The 22,548-nt window shown below is 36.9% G+C and overlaps 2 protein-coding genes across 2 annotated transcripts in view; one reads left to right on the top strand and one right to left on the bottom strand.

Annotated features, from left to right (window-relative positions):
* Positions 1–10,334, bottom strand: part of LOC111189478 (60S ribosomal protein L35a) — a 10,488-nt gene extending 154 nt beyond the window's left edge. Inside the window, exons 1-2 of the mRNA XM_022663125.2 lie at positions 9,985–10,334; positions 8,842–8,985 (exon numbers count right to left, since the gene is read on the bottom strand). Coding sequence (XP_022518846.2) covers positions 8,842–8,985; positions 9,985–10,258 — 418 coding nt within the window. The 5' untranslated portion in view covers positions 10,259–10,334. The remainder of the gene's footprint in view (positions 1–8,841; positions 8,986–9,984) is intronic.
* Positions 1–21,962, top strand: part of npy1r (neuropeptide Y receptor Y1) — a 78,462-nt gene extending 56,500 nt beyond the window's left edge. The window contains exon 3 of the mRNA XM_022663124.2: positions 17,154–21,962. Coding sequence (XP_022518845.2) covers positions 17,154–17,570 — 417 coding nt within the window. The 3' untranslated portion in view covers positions 17,571–21,962. The remainder of the gene's footprint in view (positions 1–17,153) is intronic.
* Positions 21,963–22,548: the final 586 nt, after the last annotated feature.

Genomic DNA, 22,548 nt, shown 5'->3' on the forward strand with positions numbered 1-22,548 from the left:
AATTTACAAAGCGTAGAGACAGAAATGAAATGAAAATGCATAAAAAAACAAGTGTAAGGCATATAAGTGTTATACAAACCAAAATACTCTAAGGCAACATTTCTGAGGATGATAACTCTAGCCGTCCTGATGAGTGCCAGTTTCATCACCAGTATTTTTATTTTATTTTATTTCTGCAGGGTTCTTATGGTCATGAACAACCTGGAAAAGTCATGGAATATATAAAAATAGCAATGTCCAGGCCTGGATAAGTTTTGGGAAAATAAAAATACCCAGAAAGTTTTGGAAAAGTCATGGGAATTTATTCATTTTATTATTAAAGATTGTGTGTCAACATTTTAGACCTACTATAATCAGTTTTTATTGTAGTTTTAGTTGATTTTTGGTTTTACTGTCCTTATCTGCGCTGATGTTTTAAAAAAAGTATGGTCATGAAAATTTGACTCGAACTCATGGTTTATTTTGTTGCGTTTAGGTTTATACCTGTGTGAAACCAAACCAAACAGAGGGAGAAACGCTCCAAATAAACAAACTCATCAACTGATGCGGATCATAGAAACCTAAAAACTACAGGTGTGAAAGCGCTCTTTTATACTCAGTAAACTAAGTTGTTATTCAGAAATCTTTACAACCAAGCTGAGATGTTTTTAAAAAAGTAAAAAAAGTTTTCCCCACAGGTCCCACAGGTGTTCTTTTAACCCAATCTTTCTGAAAACACCTCTTTAGTTGTGTAACATTATATTTATCGTTGTTGAATTAGAAATTCTCCACATATTCTATATTTGGGACAGATACGTATGTCTTTGTATTGTTAGCAGCCTGTGGTTTTGCATTGGCTTGTTGAAAAATGCTTGGACGTCCCTGGAAAAGACATAGGGACCTATTTTAGCGATCTATAGGTGAGCCGTCAACGGTGCACTGTGCAGCTTAAATACGTGCTTAACCTGTGTCTACAAACTTAGTTTACCTTTTTGAAAGTCTTGGTGTTGAGAAAAATGCCTCATAATGTTCCCTGCGTTTATGTTCCGCTGATTTTATCACACATAGTTTGCGCTGAGTTTTGTTCTCCATGGCAGCGCAGCTGAACTTTTCCCAGCAGTGTTTATTAATGTTAGCGGGAGAGGCGCTGTGTGAATCAGCTGTGTAGTAGCCTGGGGTCTGTGTGCGCGGCTTGGGGGGAACCGGTGTTCCCCGGTATGTGCGATATGTGTGATAAAACTATAAAAATACAGTTTATATACAGTCATCTATATGACCTTAAGTTTTTAATAGTAAAGAAAAGAAAATATCATAGAAACCTTGTTGCCACTTGTTCTTGAAAATGTTTTATGGGTATTCAGAACAAATAATGTCTGAAAGTTCCAAATTATTATGTGGAATAATAGTTCATTAAAAACGATTTAATTTATGATTTGTTGTACTTTTTTACATCAAATAATTAAAAGTAACTATGTAACTTTTAATCAAAGTACATTTTTAATTGAGTCCTTTTTTACTTTTACTCGAGTAGATTTTTAGATATGTACCTTTCCTTCCACTTGAGTAGAATTAAAGCAAAGTAAAGGTACTTTTACTTAATTACAATTTTTCAGTACAAATGTTTCAAAAGTTTTTCCACCTCTGAGTGTAAGATAGCAATGAGCATCGCCCCTCACCTTCCGCAGGCTGTAAGATAAAACCCATAGTCTTGAAGGCAGCATATCTGTTCTCTTTTCTACATTAATGCTGCCTCACAAATGTGTCCTGACCTAACCCGAGCTTTTGGACTTGTTCCTGTGTTATAAAAGTCTGTAGGGTCCTTTTTGTCTTTGCTCTGGCGCACAGACTGGTGTTCATTTCTTTCAAAAAAGATCTGTAATACTGCATATTCTGACCACAATACACTGCGTTTCCAATGTGTGATGGGCTATCCCAGATGCTTTCCCACCCCTGAGCTCAGGGGAGCCTGTTAATCTCCTGAACAGCCATTACTTAAAGTGACAATACATAGAGTGAATGAATCTGGTGATTTTAGCCATTTTTAGCAGGATTTCTTTTATCTTAGCAGCTTTCTTCAGTTCATAAAAAAACTTTATTTGGTTTAAAGAAGACCTCTGGTGTAAAATTTGGCTTCCAGTGTAGTAAAACATGATAAATAGTACTAATCTTTGTTGAATAGCCCACCTCTGCTCTCCTGCAGCTTTCTGAGATCCAGTAATTTTGTGCTTTTTGCCCACCACGCTTCGGGGTATATTTTGCCCCGATAAATTGCTTTGTTCACCATTATTCAGGCTCAAAGTAGCTGCACACCTCATTGGTAGAATCCAAAGAGCCCTGGAATTTAAAACAAGTGCACAGGAAGCTTATTATAGCTTATTTACCACCTGTAGCAGAGCCTTTAGTGTGAGCACTATCCGTGCCCAAGCATGGAACAGGATGACGTTAGTGATTAGGGGTGTCACGATTCTTTAAATCCTCGATTTTATTTTATTTCCGATTTTAGGGTCACAATTCGATTCGATTCTCTATTTTCTTTTTCTTTTTTTTTTTTTCTTTTTTTACAGCAGAGAGGCCTATGCCAGTTTTAGATTAGTCTATAGTCAGTCATTGGTTTGATTCATCAAATTTACAATATCTTATTTGAAAAGGTGGGCTTGATATAAGTGATGCAAAGTGATACAAGTGATCTGTAATACACCACATTAGGCACTAATGGTCAAATTTAAATAATTTAATTAAGATATATATGTAATGCCATCTAGTGGCTTTTTTGGTAGCAGCAGTGTGCGCTATTAAAACAGCAATGTGCAACATAACAAAATAAATTATAAAAAATACAGGAACAGTCATGTACAAAATAATAGAACAATTTGAGCCTTAACAAACCGTATTCCAGCACCATTCAACCAAACAATGCCTAGTGTGAGTACACCCTAATCGTTTCTTAGTTTAAAAGTAACCCAGAAGTTAAAGATATCATTGCCATTTTAACACAGGACTTGCGCATTTTACGTGAATTCCTGCCCCCGTTAATACTATAGACCGCAGTAATGTTTTGACGTGGTATCACAACATGAAAAAAATGGATACCGCCCAACCATTATCTCAGACCTTGTTTTATTTACAGTATATAGACACTGGTAGACTCATGGGAGGGTCAGGGGAGGCAACCGCCCCCTATCCTATTTACTCCATGCCCTAAAGTGCCCTCTATAGTGCCAAAAAAGTTTCAAAGTGCCCTGTTCGCTGCAATTCTTGTAGGAAAAAAAAGGAAAAGAGTGCTGCTTGTGCGCGCCTTTTTAAAATATATTAAGATGATGAGCCTCTAGATGATGAATAATTTGATAACATGTCTTCATAAATGCCCATCTATGGGTGCCCTTCTGTCCTTCAAACAGAAAACATTGTGAAGTAGACTCCCTTTTTATTTCTTATATATTTGACTGTTTTTGCATAAAAATGTGTCAATCCATTTAACATTTCACGCCTGAAACGTCCTCAGTGCTCCGGATTGTTGGGTAAGATTGTGTGATTGTGTGATCTCTATTTGTCTACAGCTGTCTGATTGGATTGCATGGTTTTGATTGGATTTTTTTGTCAATTTTATTCCCATACGAATAATCAGAGCGATAAAAGTGATTGTACATGTTAAGAGCAAATGATGCAAATATACTAGCAGCACCCAACAAATCATGTGGGATACCAAAGCAACCACTTGGCAACACCTAAGCAACCACTTTTAGGTCCTGTCACTTCGTGCCTCCGTCTGGTACCGAAAGTGCCGGTCACTGTTTGATAAAGTTGTTTAGATTTATACATTACTCAGTTTGTCTGGTCATTTTTATATGGTCCCTAAAGTTCCAATCAACATTCAAGATTCATTTAAGTAGATTAATTAATTACACAAATTTGCCAGTATTTTTCCTATAGTCCATGAAGTTAAGCAGATTCATTATTTAATTTGTCCAGTATTTTTCCATTTATGCATTACTCATTTTGTATATTTTTCCTACAGTCCCAACAGTTACATAGATTTATTCATAAATCAATTTGTCCAGCATTTTTAGTTAGTTTAGTTAAATCGATTTATTCATTACTTAGTTTGTCTGGTATTTTTACTACAGCCCCTGAATTGCTGGTGGATGTTTGATAAAATTAAGTACATTTATTCATTACTCAACTTGTCCAGCATTTTTCCTACGGTTCCTAAAGTGCCAGTTGGCATTCGTTAAAGTTTAGTAGAGTTATTAATTACTCATTATGTATGGTATTTTTGCTACAGTCCCTAAGGTTAAGTAGATTTATTCATTACTTAATTTATTAGTAATGTTTTTACTATGGTCCAGGAGTTGCTGTTTACACTTTGATAAAATTAAGTAGAACTATTAATTATTCAATTTGTCCGCTCTTTATCCTACAGCCCCTAAAGTGCCAGTCGATGTTACATAAAGTTAAGTAGATTTATTCATTATTCAATTTGTCCTATATTTTTCCTTCAGCCCCTAAAGTGCCGGTAAGCATCCGATGAAGTTATTTAGATTAATTCATACTCAATTTGTCCAGTATTTTTCCTACGGTCCCTAAAGTGTTGGTCTGCATTCAAAATAAAATTAAAGTGGATTTTATCGCTACACATTTTCTTCGATATTTTCACTATAGTCCCTGAAGTTAAGTAGATATTTTTATTATTAAATTTGTCTAGTTATTTTCCTGTGCTGGTCAACATTTGATAAAGTCTCATAGATTTATTTATCACTCATTATTTACAGTATTTTTCATACAGTCCCTAAAGTGTCGGGCAACATTCAAATAAAGTTATATAGGTATATTCATTACTCATTATGTCCTATTTTTTTTCTTTACGGTCCCTAAAGTGTCGGTCAGCGTTCAAAATAAAGTTAAGTAGATTTATTTATTACTCATTTTGTCCTGTATTTTTCCCACAGTCCCTAAAAGTTAGTAGATTTGTTCATTACTTAATTTGTCTATTATTTTTCCTACAGTCCATATAGTGTTGGTCAGCACACAATAAAGATAAGTAGAATTATTCACTAATCATTTTGTGTGGTATTTTTCCTACAGTCCCCAAAGTTAAGTAGATTTATTCATTACTCAGTTTGTCCTGTTTTTTTCTACGGTCTCTAAAGTGCCAATCGGCTTTCAATAAACTAAAATCGATTTTTTTTATTTCTCATTCTGTCTGGTATTTTAACTACGGACCCTAAAGTGTTGGTCAGCATTCAAAATAAAGTTAGATTTATTAATTACTCAATTTGTGCAGTATTTTTTCTACAGTCCCTACAGTGTCAATCGATGTTTAATAAACTCAAATAGATTTATTTATTTCTTATTCTGTCTGGTATTTTTCCTACAGTCCCTAGTGTGATTGGTTAAGTTATTTGGTGGCATAGTGATCACACAAAGAGGAGATTGGAACTTTTTTGTCTAAATTAGAGGGTCTTTGAATTTTGCAATATCTAATTTATGTTTAATTGAGTATAAAATATCTCACAAAAGTGATTACATCGCTCATATTTTCATATACACTGCTCAAAAAAATAAAGGGAACACTCAAATAACACAATATAACTCCAAGTAAATCAAACTTCTGTGAAATTAAACTGTCCACAAGTGTTGGTCAGCATTCAAAATAAAGTTAAGTAGATTTATTCATTTTTAAATTTGTCCTGTATTTTTTCCTACGGTTACAAAGATTTATAAATTTTTTTAATTTATGCATTATTTTTCCTACAGTCCCTAAAATTGAGTAGATTTATTCATTACTCAATTTGTGTGGTATTTTTTCTACGGTCCCTAAAGTGCCAATCGGCATTCAATAAACTCAAATAGATTTTTTTTATGTCTCATTCTTTCTTGTATTTTAACTACGGTCCCTAACGTGCCAGTCTGCATTTCATACCGTTAAGCAGTTTTATTTATTACTTAATTGGCTAGTATTTTAACTACAGTCCCTAAAGTGACAATCGGCATTCAATAAACTCAAATAGATTTTTTTTTATGTCTCATTCTGTCTTGTATTTTAACTACGGTCCCTAAAGTGCCAGTCGGTATTTCATAAAGTTAAGTAGATTCATCCATTCCTTAATTCGTCTCGTATTTTAACTACAGTCCCTAAAGTGACAATCGGCATTCAATAAACTTAAACAGATTTTTTTTTTTTTCATTCTATCTTGTATTTTAACTACGGTCCCTAAAGTGCCGGTACCAATGTCCTAAATATTGTCCTCAATTAACCACAAGCCGTTAAAGTTAAAACAACTGATCTTTCCTCCTCCTCTTCCTCTTCCACCCGCCCCCCTCCGCTCATCTCCATCGCTCACGTTCTCTCTGTTTTTCACCCTCGTTCACCAGGTTGCGTAACTCCAGATGTCCACCATCAGAGTAACCCACACGCTCACCGAGGTCAGTGGCTGTCGCATCGCGTTAGGTCAGTCTCTGCGTGAGAGCCGCTGACGTTCCGGATCCTTGGTGTTGCGGGAATTTTCTGGAAGACCCTCCTTTTTTTTTCTGTGTTACTGTGGGATTAAGTTGTGTCCACTGTCTGTGAAATCAAGCTAAAAAACACACACGGCACCCACAACAACGCTAATCTCGTCTGAACTGAGCCCGCGGGGAGACAGAGAGAGATGGAGAGGCTTAAATGAGACACACACACACTTACGCACACACTTACGCACACTCGCGCCCATGAAATTTCAACGAGGATGACCTCAAATGTGTGTGAGTGTGCGCTGAAGTAAATTAGCCAGTAGCGTAAGTCGGTAACGAAAAAACAAATCGTCTCATACACTCTCTCTCTCTCTCTTTCTCTCTCTATATAATATTAATGTAAGACTAATTGGTACTTTTGGCAGTGTGGGCAGTTCTGTGCCAAGTCCTGCTGGAAAATGAAATCCGCATCTCCATGAAAGAAGTTGTCAGTAGCAGAGAGAAGAAGCAGGAAGTGCTGTAAGATTTTGTGGGAAAACACTTTTCTGCACTGACTTTAGACTTGATCATAGAACACAGTGGATCAACACCAGCAGATGACAGACATGACTCTCCAAACCATCACTGATCATCAGTACATTTTACATTTCATTTGGTAAATCAAGGGAGCAGAGGCTGGAGGAAGAGTGGAGAGACACACAGTTCGAGCTGCTTGAGGTCTAGTGTGAAGTTTCCACCAATCAGTGATGGTTTGGAGAGACAAGTCATCTGCTGGTGTTGATCCACTGTGTTCTATCAAGTCCAAAGTAAGGACTACCCACTACTGACAACTTCTTTTATGGAGATGCGGATTTCATTTACCAGCAGGACTTGGCACACTGCCCACACTGCCAAAAGTACCAATCAATCTTATATAAATATAATATTCTAATTTTCTGAGACACTGATTTTAGTTTTTTTTCATTGGCTGTAAGTCATAATCATCATAATCAACAATAAAATAAATAATAAACGCTTGAAATATATCGCTCTGTGTTTAATACATCTATATAGTATATAATATATGAGTTTCACATTTTCAACTGAATTACTGAAATAAAATTACCGTATTTTTTGTACTATAAGGCGCACTTAAAATCCTTTAATTTTTGCCCAAAAATCATCAGTGTGCCTTATATATGAATTTTACCAGTCAGGTGTTAAGGAGCAGTAAAGCTTATCCGCTGAAGTACAGCTTTATACAGGAGTTTCAGTTTAGTTCTCCAGCACCGAAGCTGGAGCAGTGTTAGCATTAGCCACTAACCATGCTAAGCGCTAGCTCTTTTGTCGTTCAGAGGTGAGTATTATATTGGACTGTAGTCTGTGTATTTACCGTGTTAAAACAAGCTACGTTAGACAAACCGCTAGCTTATATTGTCCTGGCTTATTGAAACACTCAGGGTTCCTCAGTGTAGCGTGGTCAGGGGCATTTACTAGCGCTAACCACAGCTAGCTCTAGCAGTTATCCGCTAATGCTAATGCTGCTGCTTCTTGCCTTAGTGGAAATCTGGAAATCTAAGCTTACAATAAATTAACGTATGCGCTTTACTCACCCAAAAAAACAATTTTCAGGAGAAAAATCTGTGTAGATTAACATCCAGCGCTCGATTTTTTACTTTAAAAGAAAATGTTTTTTGGGAGAATTACAGTTTTGTTTACTTAGCTTAGCTATACTTAACTTAGTTACATCTCATAACCACCCACAGGCAACACCTGCTGACTTAGAAGGAAAACATGGCGACACCCCTGTTCCTTACTAGTGTCACAAAATGCATATCATAATCCAGTGCACCTTGTGAATGAAAATAGACCATAAAATAGACATTTATTGACATTATTAACATTTATTATCAAGCAAATCCCAGGAATTACGAATTAACAAAAGACATGACACTTTTATACAATGCAAAGTATTCAGTGTACATCTTATATAACAGTGTAAAATTTGTTGTGCCCTCAAAATAACTGGGCGTGGAGTTCACTAGAGCTTCGCAGGTTGCCACTGTAGCCCTCTTCTTTTACTCCTTGACAAAGGAGGGTTTTGTAGCTTAAGAGCTTACAACTCTGTTTACATCAGCTAGGTAACGTTAGCTATCTTGTGTAAGTAACTATAGGTTTAAATTGGATCTCCGGTGGATTCCACGTTTTGCTGAGACCTTAAATATACACTAGAGAAGCACGGTTTGACAAGGTAGCACAACCCGCCAGAACACTTGTTATTCGTTGTGTTTGTTCTTAAGCAAATCCCAGGAATTACGATTTTACAAGAGACATGACACTTTTGTACAATGCAAAGTAGTCAGTGTAAATCTTATATAACAGTGTAAAAACTGTAGAGCTTCACAGGTTGCCACTGTAGTCCTCTTCCTCTACTCCTTGACAACGGAGGATTTTGTAGCTGGTTGATGCTAGAGATCTTCTCTAGGTGCTTCTCCACCTTCTGTTTGAGGATTCCCCACAGATGCTCAATAGGTCTGGAGACACGCTTGGCCAGTCCATCACCTTTACCCAAACATACTTAAAAAAGCACCCAGGGATGGCAAGAATGGGAAACACAGGGCATCTCATATACAGCTCATGAAAAAATTAAGAGAGCACTTCAGTTTCTGAATCAGTTTCTCTGATTTTGCTATTTATATGTTTGAGTAAAATGAGCATTGTTGTTTTATTCAAAAAACTACAGACAACATTTCTCCCAAATTCCAAATGAAAATATTTAAGTCATTAAGGGCAGTTATTTGCAGAAAATGAGAAATGGCTGAAATAAAATAAAAAAAGACGCAGAGCTTTCAGACCTCAAATAATGCAAAGAAAACAAGTTCAAGTTCATATTCATAATATGTTTGGAGTTCTGAATCAATCAATATTTGGTGGAATAAGCCTGGTTTTTAATCACAGTTTTTTTCATGCATCTTGGCATCATGTTCTCCTTCACCAGTCTTACACACTGCTTTTGGATAACTTTTAAGCAGGTCAGCTTGGTTTGATGATCAGCTTGTGATCATCCATCTTCCTCTTGATTATATTCCAGAGATTTTCAATTTGGTAAAATCAAAGAAACTCTTTTTTTAAGTGCTCTGTTATACATGCCACTGTATTTCTAATGGGGACAGTTCAGATGTCCCCACAGTGACACAAGATTTCATATTCTTCATTAATTCCACACACACACACACACACACATATTTTGTGGCCGTGGGTCACGTTGTGCAGCTGTCTTAGGTAACTGAAGCCTCTGCCAACACTAACATATCATCAAACACTGACAGAGAGAAAATGTGTGTGTGTGTGTGTGTGTTTTGACAGGGCTGTTTCAGTGCCAGGACCTGAACGCATGTGTCCAATTAACTCATGATCCGTGAAATTCATGTTAGCATGTTAATATGTTTGTTTAAATATTTATGGCGGAGCTTATCAGCGCTGCAGCACAAGTGTATCCACGACAGTTCTGATTAGTTTTTTTTTTTTTTTTTTTTACCCTGAACACACATATTTTTTTATTTTTATTGTATGTACAAAACACGCTGAACTTGGCACGCACCATGCCACTGTTACCATGAGCACGCGTGACTTTACCCCAGATCACACGGGTCTTGTTGGGTTTGCCACCAGGAGTCACGGTGTTCTTCTTTGCCTTGTAGACATAGGCGCAGCGCTTGCCCAGGTAGAAGTCGACCTCCTGTCGAGTGTAGACTCCCCCAACCTTCAGCAGAGCAGTGTGCTCACGCTGGTTCCTCAGACCGCGCTTGTATCCAGCGAAGATAGCTTTGCACCACAACCTTCCAGGCATTGTGACTTATTTCTCGCCCAGGCTCTGAAACCTGCCTGATACGAAAACAAAGATGGAGGAAAAGTTTTTTTTTTTTTAAGCAGACTTTTCAGCCCCTTTATTCCCTCTTTCTTCAGCTCTGGGTGAAAATCCCAATATATAGTGCCCTTCAAATGTATTAGAACAGTGAGGTCAAACCTGTTATTTCTGCTGTAGACTGAAAACACTTGGGTTTGAGATTAAAAGATGAATATGAGACAAAAGAGCAAGATTTCAGTTTTAATTTCCAGGTATTTACACCTGGATCTGATACACAGTTTAGAAGATATTTTAGCACTTTCTGTCTCAAAAGTATTGGAACATGTGACAGACATTATTCAAACAGTAATCTGTGCAGACTGTTGATTTTTAACCAACATGTTCTGTAAAGCTGAGAGAAGATGGAAAATGAATCAGAACATTAGAGCACAAATATTGTTCATTGCCAGAACAACTGTTTGAAAAGTCCTCAAGAGGAAAGTCGTCACTGGTGTACTAAATAACTGATGTCGAACAGGTAGACCAAGCAAAACCACAGCAGTTTTTGACAGGAACATTGTGATTTCTGTAAAGAAAACCTCTCTAAAACTACTAAAATTTCTGTTAGTGGCATCAACAACAACATCCATAAGGCAGGAGTGAAGCTATCACATGTATCTACTGTTCACAGAAAAAAAAAGACTTAATGAACAAAAGTGCAGAGGCTTCAGCAGTAGATGAAAACCACTAGTAACCAGGTGAATAGGAAGACCAGGCTGGAATTTATCAAAAAAATACAAAGAGACAAAGATTAACCTTTACCAATATGATGGAAAGACTTACAAAGTTTGGAGAAAGAAAGGATCTGCTAATGATCTCATGAGAAACATACCAGCTCATCTATAAAACACAGTGGAGGTAGTTCACTGGTTCATTAATCTTCATTGATGTAAAGTGAACTCAGAAGTCTGGAAAAGCAAGACAGAAGAAGAATGAATATAGTGATATGATGGATGTAGTTACTGCAAGCGAAATTTCACAACTAAATATTACGTTTTATTCACTTTAATTTACTTTAAGCTCATCTGTTCCAATACTTTTGCTCATAAGAAAAATTGGGGGGTTCAGACAGAAGGTGCTACAATATCTTCTGAACTGTGTATCAGATACAGATATAAATACCTGAAAATGAAATTTGAAATGTTGATCTTTTGTCTCATATTTATCTTTTAATGACAAATCCAAATGTTTTCAGTCTACAGAAGAAATAATGGAATCAGCCTCACTGTTCCAGCACTTCAGTTTCTGAATCAGTTTCTCTGATTTTGCTATTTATAGGTTTATGTTTGAGTAAAATGAACATTGTTGTTTTATTCTATAAACTACAGACAACATTTCTCCCAAATTCCAAATAAAAATATTTAAGTCATTAAGGGCATTTAGTTGCAGAAAATGAGAAATGGCTGAAATAGAAAACAAGTTCATATTCATATTATTTTTAGAGTTCAGAATCAATCAATATTTGGTGGAATAACCCTGGTTGGTTTTTAATCACAGTTTTTTCATGAACCTTGGCATCATGTTCTCCTCCACCAGTCTTACACACTGCTGGGTTTATTCTATAAACTACAGACAACATTTCTCCCAAATTCCAAATAAAAATATTTAAGTCATTTGGAGCATTTATTTGCAGAAAATGAGAAATGGTCAAAATTATTAAAAAGGATGCAGAGCTTTTAAACCTTAAATTAATGCAAATAAAACAAATTTATATTCATAATCAATATTTGGTGGAATAACCCTGGTTTTTAATCACAGTTTTCATGCATCTTGGCATCATGTTCTCCTCCTCCAGTTTTACACACTGCTTTTGGATAACTTTATGCTTTAAACTCCTGGTGCAAAAATTAAAGCAGTTCAGCTTGGAGATCTAACACATATTAAACATTAAACATTCCTTGTTGTCTAATATCACTACACTACTGAATGCTATCATGCTAATTAACACGTGGAAGACACTTGAGAAGAAACCTCCACCCCCAGTGTATGGTATAGCACCCAGAAATGCACACACACACACACACACATACACACACAATCACACTCGTACACACTCATACATTCACATGATGACGTTAAGCCAGAGTTTAATATAAGTGTGACTGCGAAGCTTCATTAGGAGCTTCAGCTTAACGCCCGTCGAAATGGGAACGAGACGCGCACTCGTTTTCCTCCCTCTCTTAACAGGCCTCTCCCTCGCTCCCTCCTTCTTCCGCCTGTGTGGTTAGTGAGAGGGGGATTGGGCAGAGAGATGGAGGAAGTGAGAGCGGAGGAGGATAAAGGACAAAGAGAGAGAGAAAGAGAGAAAGGGAATGAGAGAGAGAGAGAGAGAGAGAGAGAGAGAGAGAGAGAGAGAGAGAAAGAGAATGAGAGAGAGAGAGAGAGAGAGAGAGAGAGAGATAGAAAGGGAAGGAAAAAGAGAGAGAAAGCTGTCAAAATGTGGTGAGTCAGTATGGGAAGAGACTGAAAATGCACATGTCCGCTCTCTTTCACACACACACACACACACACACACACACATATACACACACATAAACACACACACACACACACACAAACACAAACTGCTCTTCAGCGTTTGACATGCCAGGGAAGCGAGTTTCTTCTCTCTGTGCTTTTTAATGATGTTCTTCCTCTAGGCCATGCAGGATATGAGTGTGTGTGTGTGTGTGTGTGTGTGTGTGTGTTTGGAAATCTGTCTGCTTTTTATAGCTGATTTCAAATACATCCAGATGAAACACAAGTATTCTGAGGACTTGATGTGTGGTGTGATGTGATGGTATACGAGCATTGTTAAATGTAAACGGCAGGTTTAGGCCACACCCACTTTCGTTTTTTTGATATATATATATATATATATATATATATATATATATATATATATATATATATTCATTAAGATAATTAGTATGAGCCAATTGGACGCTTTGAGCCGCGGAAGGTGTACTTTTCTCGCTGTTACGATAGCAAAGACGTTTAAATAGCAACAGTGCTACTGAATACATCTACGCCAATGGAATGCAATGGGTGTGTTCGTGTTAATTTCTGGCATATTGCTATCTTGGCAACGCCAATGACTAAAATGTACCTAGACAAGAATCAACAGATGTCAGACGTTCATTGCTATCTTGGCAGTGAACTGTCAACACAGGGACATCTCCAACGCATTTACACCGGGGCTTCTTACGCACAAACCCATAGCGCAGGTGTTGGCAAGCAAACTTAAATCCCGCAAATAAACTGCTCGGGTTAGTTTCCTCTGCTGAGAAGCTCAGAAGTGCTGCACCGTTAAAATAGCAATACCCCAAAGCCAGAACGCACCTGGTTTATTTCACGTTACACCCAAAACACACCCATGATTCATTAAGAGAATTAGTACAAGACTTTTGGTCGCTTTGAGCTGCGCAAGGTGTACTTTTCCCGCTGTTACAATAGCAAAGAAACACTGACATGACATAATTGACCACGCCCACCTTTGTTCTTGTTATGCAGGCATGGACACGCAGTAGTGCACAAACCCATAGCGTGTGCCTAAATCCCGTAAATAACCTGCTCGCGTCAGTTTCCTCTGCTGAAAAGCTCAGAAACGCTGCACCATTAAAATAACAAATCCGCCAAAGCCAGAACGCACCTGGTTCTTAAAGGGAATGTGAAGCAAGTGGCACACTGATTGGTTTATTTCACGTTACGCTCAAAACACACCCATGATTCATTAAGCGAATTAGTACAAGCCTTTTGCGCGCTTTGAGCCGCGTAAGGTGTACTTTTCCCGCTGTTACGACAGCAAAGACACACTGACATGACCTAAATCAGGCTGAATGGTTGATGGCACGGTTGATGGCTCGCCTAACGATCGCTAAATCTTTTGATCATCAGATCACATTGCGATTTAATTTGACCACGGATAAAAATGAGGCAATACATTGCAATTGGCGATATGACAAAACACTGTTTTAAATATTAAGCTAATTTTTTTTACCAAAAATTTCTATTTATTTCTGCCTATTTCATAAAAAAACATAGCTTATCAAGAGTCTGATTTACTTAATTTTGTTATGGTACGGTAATTACTGTGTAATTAATAGGTAAGTAGGTAGGTAAGTACTAGTGATTTTATGCTACATAAGTAAAACTACCAGGTATGTAGTTAATGGTAAAATAATATAAGGCCCATTCCACTAAATAGGTGCCATTTCTGTCCCCAGGAAATTACATGTACTATAATAGTTATAAAATATATTTTATTAGTAAGCATATAGTCTTCTACATTGACCTAATTGCAAAAATAAGATATGTGATTAAAACATTAATTAAAACTATTTAGAACACTGAAAAAATAGCATTTGTTACCATTTTGTCCCCACTTTCTAACTATAAACTTTACTATGAAATATAATTATTGAAATCCTTTGTGTGACTCCAAATCCAATCTATGCTTTAAAAAAATATATATTTTTTTTCATAATAAATTCATAATATTTAAGTTAAAATACACATTTTAGTTGTGTCCCTGGGTTTTTTAAACTCAGTCCTGTTACTGTAACACAATATCCTGAATATCTGAAACATCTGAAACATTCTACAACAGGTCACATCTACAACAGGAAGTGACATCATCATTTTTCTGTATATTTGATCTTATTGTAACTGTGACAGAGGAGGTCAATGTCAACACACACTCCTGTTACCTAAGTTAATTCTTAGATCAATTCTTAGATTTGTTCATTTTTAAAATACAAATTTTGAGAAAATCTTTAGAATGTCCTCAGTGTCCTTGTGCAATTAGCATAGCCGCCATTTAGCTATTTGTCATGTTTTTTGCCAACTCTATGCTAAAAACTCATTCCTGTTACTTTCGTTCCTGTTACTCGAAACATAAACAGTAACAGGAATGAGTTACAGTAACAGGAGTGATTTTTTTGTCATAAATATCAATTATTTGAACGTGCACTCTACAATTTCTTTAAAATAAAGACTTTCTCGAGAGAAAATCAAAGAAATTAGTGTCACATGAGTTTTGTAACCATCTTTAGCTTAGAAACGTCATGAAAAATTAAGTAAAGCTGCCTGAATTTGACCAATACATGTTTTGAATAGTTAAAAATGTAATTAGATTTTGAGTTAAAAAAAGATTTAAAAATTACATTTGATTTGGAAGAGTTACAACAAGCAAATGGCATCCATTCGGTGGAAAGACTGATCTATATAAGCACTATTCTCACTATTCTCACTATTTTCACGGTGTTACGGTTGACGCAGCTTCTAGACATGGTGAATACAAGCGTGAACAGAATAGCTTTTCCTTGTTCCTTGTTACAGTTTCATGTCTGTTAAAGATCTCAACCACAATTCACTCAAGTGTAAAATGTAATGCAGTTTCTGTGTTAGTTACAGTTCTCTTTCTCTCTATCTTTAGCTCTGGTTTCATCACTCTCTTTAGCTGTGTGTGTGTGCGGGGGAGGGAGGGGTGGCAGTGCACAGACTCAGGCTTATTAACTGTTAGCAGAATGTAGAAAATGTCAGTTTTGTTCCACAGTGTTGCAAAACCACTATCATTCCTTAAATCGGTCACACTCTTCTAGAGACAAACCATTTTGATTGTTCATTTTTTATTATATTTACCTCAAATTTTCTCCCATTTTTCTCCCCAATTTATGTGACCGATTGCCTCATCCATTCATCTGTTACTCAGCTTAATATCCACCATCACTAGTGATGCCCCAACACAAGGAAGGTGTGTGACCGCCAGTCACTGCAGATGCAGATTTGCCAAGTAGCATCACAGCGCGCTCGGAGGTTCCGATACATCAGCTCACAGACGCAGGGCTGTGCTGATCGGCATCATCCTAGCAGTGATGAGGGAAAAGAGGGCCATCTACTGCACCCACCCAGAGAGAGCAAAACCAATTGTGCTCTCTCGGGGCTCCGGAAGCTGATGGCAAGCTGCATGACCGGGATTCGAACCAGCAATCTCCCGATCATAGTGGCAGAGCTTTAGCCTGCTGGACCACTCAGCGCCCCAATTATTCATTTTCAATTTACATTATATATATTTATTTATTTATATTAGTAAGAGTAAATATTCCAAAAAATTTCACTTGATTGAATTGAATTCAGGGGTTCCAACCATTCCCATGGCGACAAGTGTATAAAACGAAGCACCTAGGTATGCAGACTTGCAGGTTCTTGTCTGACTGCATTGTGCCAAATGTAAAGTTTGGTTGAGGGGGAATAATTATAATCACTAGCCGATGCTAACCGCTAGTCGGTGCTAACTGCTAGTCGATGCTAATCACTAGCCAATGCTAACCTCTAGTTGATGCTAACCGCTAGTTGATGCTAATCGCTAGCCAGTGCTAATCGCTAAGCTAAGGCTGGTCAGTTATTTAAAATACTGATAACAGTATAAAGCCTTAAAGAGAGAGTACATTAATTCAGTTGACTTTATACATTGTGTTGGTTAAATGTAAATGCTTTATTTTTTTTATAATGTAAATAGGTTGTTAGAAACCTGTAATTTACTGTTCTGCTCTATTGTGTAGATAGAGAATGAGTTGGGAAATTCCTGTGATGGTGAATCACAGACATTTAGATCCATAATTTCTAAACCATAAGGCCTATTCTTAGGATTCTTTTTTAGACTTTCTAAACCATGCTGGCGTGCTTGGACCCCCAGTTGCAGCTTGCAGCTATATTTATTATTATTATTATGGTGTGGGGTTGTTTTCAGAAGTAAGTTCCAGTGAAAGGAACTCTTAATGCTTCATTATACCAAGATAGATACATTGAATTAGAAGATGTGTCCAAACATTTGACTCTTCTCTTCTTCTCCCCTCAGATCTATGGCCGCCTGAGGCAGCGGAGGAACCTGATGGACAGAATGAGGGAGAACAAGTACCGCAACAACGAGACCAAGCGCATCAACGTTATGCTCTTTTCCATTGTGGTGGCCTTCGCCGTCTGCTGGCTGCCGCTCAACGTCTTCAACGCCGTCATCGACTGGAACCACGAGGTGGCCATGAACTGCACCCACAACCCCCTGTTCTCCCTCTGCCACCTGACCGCCATGTGCTCGGTGTGTGTCAACCCTGTCTTCTACGGCTTCCTCAACCGCAACTTCCAGAGGGACCTGCGAGCCTTCCGCCTCTGCAAGAGCCTGTCAGTGCGGGAGGACGAGTATGACACCATCGCAATGTCCACCGTCCACACCGACCTGTCCAAGACCTCGCTGAAACTCGGCAGCCCGGATATCTGAGAGAAAACAGCCTGAACTTCATGCCCTGAATAGCCGCTTTGGCCAATAGGGAGTGTATACTAAAGAGGTCATCCACCTGGATAACGCAAAGCTGTGGAAACTGCTGGCGATTTGCGTTTGTGTCCCAAATCGGTCAAGGTTGGGACAAATCGAGTCACTTCCTCAGCACTAGGGGCCTGATTTACTGAGGATTTATGTGTGTGCCAGTGCTAAGGCTTGTGGAAGTTGTGGTTCTTTCATGTCAGTGTTTCATGCTGATCATCTGTTGCTGAATTTACAAACATTTACAATTGTGGTTCCATGCTAATCAGGACTAGTGATGCACTTTTAAGTCATTTAAGTCCTGCTTAAATGGACTGTGGACTGTGACCTTTCTCACATAAAGGATCTCAACCCAGAGGGACGACTGACAGACTGCCAAACAGACTGCCAAACAGAACCAGTGGGCTTGCATTAGCCGTTAGCCTTTAGCCTTTTTTGGGAAACAGTTGTGTAATTGTAAGAAGTTACTGCAATGGTGCTAAAATGGACACTAGGCAACACTAGACAAAAGATTCAATGGCAAGACTTTTGGGCCTTAACAAAACTGTAATCTGGTGGTAATGGACTACAGGAAGGTGTTGATTGGCTCTGGACTCTGGGCTTTTCAGGTCGCTTACAACAGCATGTCAGCCTGAATGTCAGTATAATGTATATAATCTAGATGAAGAGATACTACAGGTACAACAAAAACAACAGATTTTACCAATAGAAAGGACTACATTCCTGCAGTACAAGAAGCTGCGGTTCCAGGACTACATTTCTAGGACCCTACATTTTTTGCGACACTGCCACCTAGCTTAAAGTACAAACTGTGCACCTGGATAAGTTCAATTTACTTTACTGAAAATGTTTTGTTATTTTTGTTATTATTAGTGCTGGCACTCATCTGCCCATGCGCAGGGTGCGGATTATACAATGATAATTGGGGGGGGGGTCAAATATGTCTTCGGGGTTGTAAATGGAAACCAGTACAGCGCAGTCGCGTGCCTCACTAAACTGAAGTCTTACAATCCTTACAGTGTCTCTTTTCCATACTGTAATAACCTTTATAGTCATAAATAATATATTATACAGCAAAATCCACAGTTAATCCTGCGAAAACACACACAATGCTGTCGGCTGCAGTGTTTTATCTGCTTTCTCGCCCTTAAATTTATTTCATATTCTACAGGATCTCTCCCACAGGAATCATTTGTTATTTAATTCTAAACAAATAGAAAAAAAGTGTGGCTATTGTTCATTTATAAAGTAGCCTAATACAAAGATAGAAAATAAGTCTTACCTTAAAAAATTGTAATACACCAGTTTACTGTAAAACTACTTATTTGAGTAACTAATTCCTCACTAAGTCTACTTACTGCAGTGTATGAAGCTTTTAGTTTCCTGTTCACATTTCCATTCCACCTTAACAGTTTCCCTGCATTAAAACAAAATTTCTCTACGTTAAAACACAGTTCCCTTTTTAGACTGTAGTAGATGATAAAGAGTTTTAAGAGTTTTACACTTTTCTGCTTAGGGTGTGCAGAAATCACAAACAGTTCATATAAAACAGAACATGGATTCCCATTTGAATGTTCTGTTCCACCTTAAAAGCGGCAAAAACAGTATCTACAACCAGAAGCCTGTGTGCCGCGACAGCAGCATTTAAGGCGTAATGGTAAATTAGCAGGATTTAAAGCGGAATGTTAAATTAGCAGGATTTAAGGCGGAATGGTAAATAAGCAACATTTAAGGTGGGATAGCAAATTCATGTGTGTTATTTATGTAAGGAAAAGTGTGTTGAAAGTACATATTTAAGAAGCTAAGTAGATAGCAGCTACTTACACGCGATGCTGTAGCTTGAGCAGCGTGTGTACCTTAACTTAGACTTATTAACATGGAATGATTATTAACTTGAAATCGTATCACAATATTCTTCCAGGCAGAGATACTGCACTGTTTATGTAGTATTTAACATTATATGTAAGAAGTCAATTTAAATGTTTTGACCCCCCAAACTATTATTTTTACCCCTTTAGAGGTGGTTGAATTCTTAATTGGGGTGGGGGGTTCTGACCCCCCATGGTAATAGCTTAACAAGCATGACCTAATTAGGTATAATCAACAAATGTACACCAGAAACAGAACAGTTCAGAAAATCTTTCTCTTACAAAAATAAAATACATCTGTTTTTTTTAGATAAAATCCACTATATTTTAAACATACAACACAATTTTTATTAAGAAAAAACAAGGTTGCATCAAATAAAACCACTGAAGTTTTAAAGAAAATGTAATAATTGTAGTAATATTATTAATTATGTATGTTTTAAGTAGTAATATTGTAAGACATTGAATTCATTTAAGGGTAAACGTAGGAAAATTTGGTTGTATATAGAGTTTTGAGTTTATCATTTTATCATATCAAATCACTAAATTCATAAATATCTTATTCTCTTGTATCAAAGTTATACGTTTCAAGTGATATTACTATAGAGATCTAGAGTAATGGGAAGTCAAACCTATGAAATATGTCTATTTATTTTTGCATAAACCAGATTTTGTAGTCCTATAAAACCATGCATAAATCACATTTTAGGGTCATATAAAACCAGAAAATCAAACTGTTATCAAAAGACACCATTAAATTCTTAAAAAACACATTCCATACTATTAAATATATATGTATCAAGTGATTTTACTGTAGCAATTTGGAGTATTGGGTGGTCAAACCTAGGAAAATGTCTATTTGGGTTTGCATAAATCACATTTTAGGGTCCTATAAAACCAGGAAATGAAACTCTTATCAAATGAAACCATTACATTCTTAAAAAACACATTCCATAGTATTAAATATATAAGTATCAAGTGATCCTACTGTAGCAATTTGGAGTATTGGGTGGTCAAACTTAGGAAAAATGTCTATTTGGGTTTGCATAAACTGTTTTAGGTCATATTTCTGCAGAAATATTCTTAATTCTTAATTCTTAATGGTTCACAAACTTTTATGTAGCAAACACGTATTTGGAGCTAATATCCCACCAATTAGCATTAGCATTGCCGCTATCTGGCGCTACTTTAGCCTTCTTTATATAATATATATTCTTTATATAATATATAATATACTATACAGCAGTTTGGTGAAAACGTGTGGTCCCAGAACTGCAGTCTTGAACTTCGAAAACTTTCGTACGCTTTTCGTAACTTGGGGAGCGCTAAACCACTACCAAGTGGCGGCTAGATGTTTTTTTCGCAGCTGATTGGTGGAATTTTTTTTTTTAGAGAACAGTTTTGAAGGACAGAACACTCTACTCAACTGTTCACCTGAATGAACATAAAAAGTGAGGTCTATTTTTTGTTTATTTCTCATTTTTGTGTTCTTTTTCTAAACCATTCTTGTGTATTTTCTTTAAAACCAGACCTAGCAGAGCCGTTTCTGCCTTGCCATAAGCTTATGAATACGTTACTGTTGAGAGTTTTCTGTGAGTTGGTTCTTATCATCGATATAAAATTGATTGAAAAAAAAAGAACATTTATAGATTTATAGACACAGAAGAATGTGCAAAAATACTGTTGAAATTGGTATTTGTCTGTTTGTGAACATCTATGAATGTAAATGAATTGAGTGTTGTGGTTAAAAAAAACTGTTAACCTAGAAGTCTGATTATGTAAAACTACTTGAATACTATGAATTATAATAATATCATCAGAATATTTTGTATCAGACAGTCATTCTTTGGTGATTTATGAGCTTAGTTATTGTAAAGTAAAGTTTTGAATTAGGATCTAGATTATTCTACATCTCTGGAAAAAATTAAAAGAGCTCTTTTAGTTTTTTTGATTTTGCTATTTATAGGTTTATGTTTGAGTAAAATGAACACTGTTGTTTTATTCTATAAACTACAGACAACATTTCTCTCGAATTCCAAATAAAAATATTGTGATTAAGAGCTTTTATTTGCAGAAAATGAGAAATGTTTTTTAAGAGTTTAGAAATCAATATTTGGTGGAATAACCCTGGTTTTTAATCACAGTTTTTGTGCATCTTGGCATCATGTTCTCCTCCACCAGTCTTACACACTGCTTTTGGATAACGTTATGCTTTACACTCCAGGTGCAACAATTCAAGCAGTTCATCTTGGTTTGATGGCTTGTGATCATCCATCTTCCTCTTGATTATATTCCAGAGGTTTTCAATTTGGTAAAATCAAAGAAACTCATCATTTTTAAGTGCTCTCTTATTTTCTTGTTTTTTTCCAGAGCTGTAAATATGAGTTTGCTTTGGGTACTCACTCACGTCACTTTATATTGAAATGTGTTTTTAACATGTTTTTACGGTACCAGTAAAACGTTTTAGACACGCCTCCTCACAGACTAGCTTTGTTTTATTCTTTGTGTTGTGTGCCTTTCAAATATACTAGTTCTTTAATTGATCACGATAAATCACACTTTCTTCTTCTTTGTTTTAAGTGGTGTCAATTACAGGGGTTGGACAATGAAACAAAAACACCTGGCTTTAGACCACAATAATTTATTGTCCCAACGGACAGTTCTGGTGGGAACAGGAGAGTTGAGGTGCACATTGAATTCTGCTGTGATTTGGGCAGCCGTGGTTTTATGTTTTTTTGGATACAATCCGGGTTAGCACCCAAACATCCCTTTCAGACAGCTTCCTCTTACAGCGTCCACAGTTAATCCTGTTGGATATGGTTGGTCCTTCTTGGTGGTATGCTGACATTACCCTGGATACTGTGGCTCTTGATCACGAAGACTTGCTGTCTTGGTCACAGATGCTCCAGCAAGACGTGCACCAACAATTTGTCCTCTTTTGAACTCTTTTGGTATGTCATCCATAATGTTGTGTGCATTGCAATATTTTGAGCAGAACTGTGCTCTTACTCTGCTAATTAAACCTTCACACTCTGCTCTTACTGGTGCAATAATGTGCAATTAATGAA

The sequence above is a fragment of the Astyanax mexicanus genome, chromosome 25, assembly GCF_023375975.1.
Source record: "Astyanax mexicanus isolate ESR-SI-001 chromosome 25, AstMex3_surface, whole genome shotgun sequence".
Classification (NCBI taxonomy): domain Eukaryota; kingdom Metazoa; phylum Chordata; class Actinopteri; order Characiformes; family Acestrorhamphidae; genus Astyanax; species Astyanax mexicanus.